General features: G+C 38.7%; 1 protein-coding gene across 1 annotated transcript; it reads right to left on the bottom strand.

The window, feature by feature from the left end:
• Window positions 1-1,915: 1,915 nt before the first annotated feature.
• L1TD1 (LINE1 type transposase domain containing 1) lies at window positions 1,916-7,154 on the bottom strand. Its single transcript, XM_081818528.1, has 2 exons — window positions 6,077-7,154; window positions 1,916-3,981 (listed from the first exon to the last, which is right to left on the bottom strand). The coding sequence occupies exons 1-2, from the start codon at window positions 7,055-7,057 to the stop codon at window positions 2,368-2,370; spliced, it is 2,595 nt and encodes an 864-aa protein (XP_081674654.1). The 5' UTR covers window positions 7,058-7,154; the 3' UTR covers window positions 1,916-2,367.
• Between the last annotated feature and the right edge of the window lie 1,474 nt (window positions 7,155-8,628).

The following is an 8,628-nucleotide window of genomic DNA, read 5'->3' as shown; positions in this document are numbered from 1 at the left end:
GGGTGGTCTTCACTTTTCACAAACTAGAACCACTCTGAAAAACAAACTGGCAATCCTGAGTGGAATTAAGCATAAGCTTACATTGGGATCCAAAAGGTACTCTTGCCCAGGTCCCTAAGGGGGAAGGGATAAAGTTGGTCATAAACAATGGGGGGAGAGAGGGAGACGGAGCAGCTCAGGTGTCCACCACTAGACAAAGTGATAAAATATTAAGGATGCATACTGTCAAATTCATTAGAAACAATGAGTTAGATGTGCATAATAGATTATCTTTTTCTTAAGTATTAATAGTAATAGATAAGGTCCAAAGCATAATTCCATTCCCATAGATTAGAAACACACTCACTCACAAAAGGACATTTTAGAAGAAAAACATCCAAGGACTTACAAGACTTGTGTTAGTGGGTGGATACTAGGGGAGAGAATAAGGGCAAGATTAACAGGAAAATACAAGAGATTTTGAACAGACTTGATAAAGTAGCAGGGTGTGAAGGGTATTACCAACTGTCTACTTTTGTGCTAGAAATTCTCACCCCTCCCCACACCCTGGGAAAAAAACCGCTTAAACACTATCCCCAAGTAAATGCCACAACGGGTTTAGACTGTGTAGGAGTATGTCAAACGTAAGCATCCATGTTGGAGGGTTCTACAGGACAGGCTTTCTCTCAGTCTGGTCACTAGAAGTGTATCAGCATCAGCAGAATTGTTGCCTGATCTCCTATAATCATCTACAGAAACAGGCTATTAGTCTTGAAGAAAGCAGCGCGTGGGCATCCTAACAGTTCATGAACACTGTATTAAGTTTCCTGGAGCTGATAACAAAGTATGACAAATAGGTGGCTTGGAACAAAAACACAATTCTGGAGACCAGAAGTCGGAAATCAAGGTAGTGACAGATCACGCTTCCTCCAAAGGATCTACTATCCAAGAATCCTTCCTTGTAACTTAACTCTAGTTATGTAAGATGTTATCATTGGGGGAAGAGGGTAAAAGGTACATGGGACTATACTATTTTCTCAACACCTCTTATCATTTCCTAAGTAGAGCAAAAGGTAAAAAGTATTTTTACAGAAGAAAAACTGGGGGGAAAAAAGCCTATAAGCCAGACATAGCAATGAAATGCAGCAGAGTAGAAATAGAAAAATAATGGAGTACCTAAGATCAATGTTTTCAGTTTTCTAACCCACCCATTCCCAACACAACTGAAAATGGCCTCCTGTTGTGCTCACTCACTCTAAAATCAACAACTGGGGGACACCCGGCTGGCTCAGTTGGTAGACCATGCAACTCTTGATTGCAGGTTTTAAGTTCAAGCCCCATGTTGGGTGTAGAGATTAAAACTAAACTCAACAACTGGGAGAAGGGCAACCAGCTTTAGATCTACTGGCCAGGAAGCAGGATTTCCCATCTACTGAGGATTCTTATGTTGGGCACAGAATTTTACAAGAAACCTGAGAGGAAGGAATGAACCCAGTTGCGTATGAAGGACCTAGAGACTCAAGAGGCATTAGTAACCTGCCTGTGGTCACACAGCAGAGTTAGAGCTCAATGCCAGGTGTACTGAGGCCAGGGCATTTAAAGTTGCAAGGTCCATGAAGGTCAGAGTTGCTAAGGACCGAACTGAGAAAAGCTGATTTCAAATGCTGGGCAGAGGACACTTTTTGTTTTTTTTTGTTTTTGTAAATTAAATATACTAAATAAGCCCTTGGGAGCAAAAGCCATAAAATGGTTACATCATTCTCTTCATTTCTTCTTATCTATATGTTGCAAATCAATTTATTTTATTCCAGACTAACAATTGAGAATACATTAACGTCCAACATAAGGAAAGATCTGATCTCTTCATTGGATGGCTTTATGCAATAAAATGTAAAGATTTAACTATGTAATGACAAAAGTAAGCAAATGAAACATATTCAAAGGAAAAAGGTTTAATATAAAGATTCAAGATTCACATCATGATAAATGATCTAAAACTGAGTACCTTCTTGTGACAAAAGTTCAACTTTTGCATATTTTCCCTATTTAACTTATCCTGCCATCTTTTTTTCCTGTTTTTCTATTACTTTCACCCCACCTCTCCCCATGGTTACATTGACAGATTCCCTCCCTCTCCCCAATAGTTTAGAAAGCCTACTCTTGCACAAGCTACCATGATTAACACTAATTTTAACACACACCCTTTAACTTCACCAACATCTAAGTAGTATCTGTAACCTTCCTTTCCCCTACTCCCCAAGTATACTGTTCACAGTCCATCTTCCTGGATAGAAATGTGGCATTTTAATTTCGTTTTCCTTTTTGACTCTTGCTGTGGGAGGAAGGTAATATATATTGTGTGTACGTGTTTATAGTCACCCTAGATTGCTAAAGTATATCCTCCAGTAATTCTTTCAAAGAGGGTATGCAAGAAACAAACTTTGTGAACTCTTCAATATCAAAAAATGTCTTTGTTTTACCTTCAAAATCAAATGCCAATTTGGCTGGGTATAGGATTCTAGGTGTAAAGCCTTTTGCCTGCAGAACTTTTATGACATTGCTCCACTGACTTCTAGCATCTAGAGTATCTAATGATAAGTCTGCGGTCATTCTGATTCTTGTTCCTCTGTAGGTTATTTCTCTTTTTCTGGAAGCCTTTAGGATTTTTTCTTTATCACTGGAATTCCCAAATTTCACCAAGATGTGTCTAGGAGTGAGTCTCTTCTCATCAATCTTACTAGGTATTCGGTAAGCACTGACCACCTCAAGACTTGAATCCTTTAGCTCTGGAAAGTTTTCTTCAATGATTTCCTTAATTATTTCCTCTGCTCCATTCTCTTTATTATCTTTTTCTGGAATTCCTATCAAACGGATGTTGGAACTTCTGGATCTATCCTCTATGTCTCTTGACCTTTCTTTATTTATTATCTGTTTGGCCATTTGCATTGTATCCTTAGAGAATTCTTCAATTCGGTCTTCCAGATTGTCCATTCTCTCTTCAAGTGTGTCTATTCTGCTATTCAGAACATCTATTGAGTTTTTTATTCCGAAGACCTCTGGAAGGTAATTTTTAAGATTTGCAACCTCCTCCTGTAGCTCTCTAAAGTTGTTAATTACATTTCTTCTAAAGTTTTCTTCAGTTTCTTGTATTAAGTCTGTTTCTTTAGATGTTTGCACATCTGTTAGCAGAGTTTTGTGTCGCTCTTTCTCAGTCTTCCTTAAAAATTTGGTGATTCCTGATGGAGTACTCGAATTTGTACTTAAATGCCTTTTCTGCTTATCAGAACTTATCTCTAGTGATTTTGAGGGAGAGGCCAAACGCAAGGTTGGACAGACTGTCCCAACTCCTTGGTTTCTGGGCATAGCTGTTTCCTTTTTATCCTGGGTTTTTTGTACCATCTGCTGTTTCACCAATTTTTTCTTCTCAAAGTCCTGAGCCAAATAATCATAGGCAATTTCTTTAAGTCCATCTGAGGCCTCTTTTTTCTCAATCTGGGAGGCAGTCTTTACATTTTCTACCTCAGAGTCCTCTCCTTCCTCCCACGATAAAACTACTTCCATTTCCCACTCTGAACCTTTTTCTTCCTCTGGCTCAGAATCTTCTACCTCTTTAATTAAAACAATCTCCAAACCATTATTTTTTTCTTCAACTCCACATTGTGTATTTACCTCAGAATGACGCTGAAAGATTGAATCCTGTTTCTCACGTAATACTGAAGCCTCTTCTTCTCCCTCCTCCTCCAGCCCTGAAGTCTCTTCTTCCTCCTCCTCCAGGCCTGAAGCCTCTTCTTCCTCATCCAACTCTGAAGCCTCTTCTCCCTCTTCTTCCAGCTCTGAAGCCTCTTCTCCCTCTTCTTCCAGCTCTGAAGACTCTTCTTCCTGAATCTCTAAGTTCTTCACCTCCTCTGGCTCAGCAACCTTTACTTTTTTAACAAATAGAAAACTCAAGCCATCACTGGCTTCCCCCTCAGCTCCATGCTTCAAATCTAGTCGAGTTTTTTCCTGAAAGGAAAAAAAAAATGTATCATTTGTCTTTTAAAGGAATTAATCCTTTCACTCTATAAGTTTAATTTGACTACATACTTTAACAATTACCAAATATCTAGAAAATTATTTATTACTTGTTCTTGAATGCCTAGGTCCCCAAACAAGTCAAGTTTCCCCTATGATAACCCCATCACACCTGTTATCTGTGTAGCACCTCAACAAATTTCTATGAGGTCATAACGTTTAGTGTGTTCCTTCTATATTCCCAATACTGACTCTCAAGAACAACTTGTGTTAGTGAATATCTGATTACATGCAGGATCCTATGATAAAGAGACTTAACTTCAGGAACACTACAAAGTCCCCCCACCCCCCCGAAAACTCACATTTCCTTTTCCCCCAAAGGAAACAAAAGTAAATCTAGTATTTCTTAAAGATGCCATGTGCAGTTCAAACTACAGTCACATTACTCAAAAGGAAAGCATGTTTTGGTTAGGAGTACAGGCTCAATTTAAGACCACTTTGTTCAGGGGCACCTAGCTGGCTCAGTTGGCAGAGCCTGCGACTCTCAATCTCAGGGTCATGGGTTCAAGCCCCACTTTGGGCATGGAGCCGACTTAAAAAAGATTGCTTGTTCAAACCCAGCTGTCACATTTGCTACTGGTACATCAACTTGCTAGAAGAGCATCTACTTTGGATAGTTGTGAGGGTTCAATAGGACAACCTAGGTACTGAGCTTGAGACAGTATCTGTAATATAGTAAGTGGGCTCATAATATTCCTTGGAACCATGTCCTTGCCTCTGAGCTTTTCACTTAATGCTCCCTCTGTTACGGACTCTTCCCTATTTAGGGCTGGCCGGCCACTAATTGTCCTTCCACCTCCCCAGACCCTCCAGGACAGGCTGGGTGCCTCATCTGTGTAAATCGCCAGGAAAGTTAATTTCTGAGGACCCATCAAAAATACTGGCTTACGATACAGACCTCTGAGGAGATATTCTATTCATGAATTGGCATAATAAATATTGTTAAAATGTCTATACTACCCAAGGCAATCTGCAGATTCAGTGCAATCTCTACCAACATCCCAATGGCATTTTTCACAGGATAGAACAATCCTAAAATTTGTATGGAACCACAAAAGACCACAAATACCCAAAGCAGGAGGCATCACACCCTGATTTCAAACCATATTACAAAGCTATAGTAATCAAAACAGTATGGTATTGTATGGAACTCACAAAAACAGAAACATAGATCAATATAACCAGAATAGAAAGTCCAGAAAAAAACTCAAAGCATATATGGTCAACTATTTATTGAAAAAGGACCCAAGAATATGGAATGGGGCTAGTGTCTTTAGTAAATGGTGCTGGGAAAACTGGACAGTCACATGCAAAAGAATTAAACTAGACTACTATCTTGCACCACAGACAAAAGTAAGGAATATACACACATCCAAGAAGAGACAGAGAATCTCTACAATATACCATAGGAATTATCTTTTAGGATTGGAATCACAAAAAATATTCAGAAAATAACCGAAAGTGTTTTCAATGAAATCAAATACATGGGAACATAATCTAGTATGATGTAAGAAACAAAGATAATCTAATATGATGTAAAAACAAAAATCCATACATGGAATGGATAACAGCTAGATATTAACATTAATGAACACTCGAATAGGCTTTAGTAAAATAGGTTTATTTGCATTTCCCTGACTGCTAATGAAGACTGACCAGGACTGCTTTATAAATTCAAAGTTGAACATACTTATTATACTTGACAATTTTCTTCATCATCCTACTGCATGAGGGCTTTTAATTGAATTTACTCATTTGTTTATTTCTATTTTTCCTTTTAATGATTTAAAAGCTACTATCCTAGTGTTTATTTTTCCTTTTAATGTCTGTAATGAATATGTACAATCTCTTCTCAAGCTCTTCCAAGCTTCCAACACCATCCATTAAAAGAAAAAAAGCCATTAAGTTATTACTTTTAATGTCATGCTTTTACTTTTACGAAATTGTTTTTTAAAACTTGTTTAACCTTTGGAATAACTTTATCAACTACTTATTCTCTGTACATAAGTTCCACAGGTCTACTTACCACTTTTTCTTGAATCCCGTACCTTCTTCCTCTCTTTATTTTTTCCTTTTGTGGGAGTACATCTTTCAGTAATTCGTTCAAAAATGGTTTCTGGCTAATAAAATTGCTGAGACTTTGCATATCTGAAAAGGTCCTTACTTCACCCTCACACTTAAATGTTAATTTAACCTGGCATAGAACTTTAGGTTCAAAATCATTTTCCCTCAGAATGTTGAAGACGTTACTCCATTGCTTCCTAATGTCCAGCGTTGCTGATGAAAAGTCTGCCACCAGCGTAAGTACTGCTCCTTCATCTTCTCTGGAGGTTTTTAGAATTTTCTCTTTATTCTTTAAATTCTGAGGGATTTTCTCCTCTCTTTTTTCTCTGACCGGTTCCTCCTCTCCAATCTCTCGGTTCTCTCGTGTTACTTCTGTATGGATACTACATTCTCCCCAAGTGTTGTCTATATTGCTTATGGCTTCTTCCACACTTTCCATGCCGTTGTCATTTTTTGATTCATCACGGGACAATTCCTTACCTTGGTTTATACTGTACTCTTCAGCTTTGTCTAATTTGCTACTCAGCTCACTTACTTCTTTTCTTTTAAAAGTCAAATTTTCACTATCTTCAACTATTTCAGAGTTTGCTCCTTCTATTTTCTCTACCAACCCTGTTTTTTGTGTGGCTAAACCTTTTATTTGTGGCCACTCCTTTTTGGTACTGGAGTTGTTTATATTTTTCACTTCAGGTATTTTACTTTCTACTCCTAAAATTTCCTTTAGGTCCTTTTTAAGGGATTCCCTGATCTCTTCAACCATTAAGTCCAGATTTTCCATCAAGCCCTTAAACTTCATCAGCATAACTGCTGACATGTCTTTGCATTTTAAATCTAATACCTGAGCCATCTCCTGGTCAGTTTCTATCAACTGAATTCTTTCCCTATGGGTGCTATTTTCCTGTTTCTTTGCAAGTCTAGCAATTTCTGACTCTACAATGGACATTGCGGATACGTTGTTTTATTTTATTTTCCTGAAGAGCAATTTTTGTTCTTGCAGCTCTGCTAGACTCCCCCAAACTCAAAAATCCTTAAAATATATATATCATCTGAAATATAAAAAAAAATAAAGACTCATTTACTGAAGAATTCTTTTGAGAATCATAGTAATCAAGAACATGAATGTGGTTATTAAGTAAACTATGAGTACTCCACAACAATTTAATATAAAGGGTAACAAGATGGGTATATGTATGCCAAAAAAAAGTCAGAACTCAAAATTCACACATTATTAAAACCCCATTCAAGTAAAGTTTTCAATGCCATAAATCAACCAAATAGTAGATTAAAAAGGCTGAGGGAAATCGGCCAGTTTCCTATACTATTGACTTGTGGGGCGCCTGGGTGGCTCAGTCATTAAGCATCTGCCTTCGGCTCAGGTCATGATCCCAGGGTCCTGGGATCGGGCCCCACATTGGGCTCCCTGTTTGGCAGGAAGCATGCTTCTCCCTCTTCCATTCCCCCTGCTTATGTTCCCTCTCTCGCTGTCTCTCTGTCAAACAAATAAAATCTTAAAAAAAAAAAAGAAAAGAAAAGAAACATTATTAAAAGAGTGTACCATACCAATTTTTGGAAGTTTAAGGTGACTTGGATGGAATCTTACACAAAATGGAAAGAGAAGCCCCTTTTTTGATTGCAGAGAGAGTTAACATTAAGACTTTAATTTCTTAAAACCAGCTCTCCGGGCGCCTGTGTGGCTCAGTCGGTTAAGCATCTGACTTGATTTCAGCTTAAGGTCGTGATCTGAGGAGGCTTGGAGCTCTGCACTCAGCAAGGAGTCTGCTTGAGATGCTCTTCCCCCCTCCCTCTGCCCCTCCCCCCTCTTCACACAGGCTCTCCCCCTCCCAAATAAATCTTAAAAAACAAAAAACTACCCAGCTCAAGTCAATTCAGAATATTACTTTCCAGAATGCAAGTATTAAGACATACCCTGAGGGGAGGAGAATAACTAAAACCCATGCTTACTCGCACCTCACAAAGGCCCCTTTTATCTTTGCTTGAGACTCACTTAGGTTGTTCATTTTTGTTTCTCATCTTCCACTCTACTGTCCTGACCCTGCATGGTGGAGAGGCAGAGACCACTCCCATTCCTCATCCTTTAGTTCACAGGGATGAGAAGAGGGTATACACAATACACACACTTTGGACAACAGCCGGGATGCCTGTTCCTGAACCTTTTCCTCTGCAAAGCCTGGTAGGTATTCAAGTTTTAAGCAGTTGAGTTTACTGCTGATACACTAACAATTGTACCCCCTACTGATTAATCACTGCTGTCAAGACCCCAACTGCTTGAACTTGCAGGTATGAAAAGAAAAATTAAATCCCCTTTAACAGAATTCAGCGACTTAATGGAAGGAGACTAGAGCAAATAAAACTGCTAGCTATTATTGAAGCAGATGAACAAGAGAGAAAGGGGAAACAGGACTTGTGAGTTCGTATAGTAACTTTGAGGGAAGCATCTAATGGAAGGATACAAAACACGGATCATAGGAATAGAACCCCCCCACACCGGAATTA

Source organism: Leptonychotes weddellii, chromosome 4 (assembly GCF_054177405.1).
Source record: "Leptonychotes weddellii isolate Sample4059 chromosome 4, ASM5417740v2, whole genome shotgun sequence".
Taxonomy (NCBI): Eukaryota; Metazoa; Chordata; class Mammalia; order Carnivora; family Phocidae; genus Leptonychotes; species Leptonychotes weddellii.
The sequence above is the reverse complement of the archived record's forward strand: the minus strand, read 5'-3'. Positions and strand labels throughout refer to the sequence as shown.

Bases quoted from the DNA above. Each gene is read 5' to 3' on its own strand.
- L1TD1 (XM_081818528.1), bottom strand. From the start codon at position 7,057: ATGTCCATTGTAGAGTCAGAAATTGCTAGACTTGCAAAGAAACAGGAA. The intron at 3,982-6,076 runs GTAAGTAGACCT...TTTTCCTTTCAG, and splicing joins ACGGGATTCAAGAAAAAGTG to GAAAAAACTCGACTAGATTT.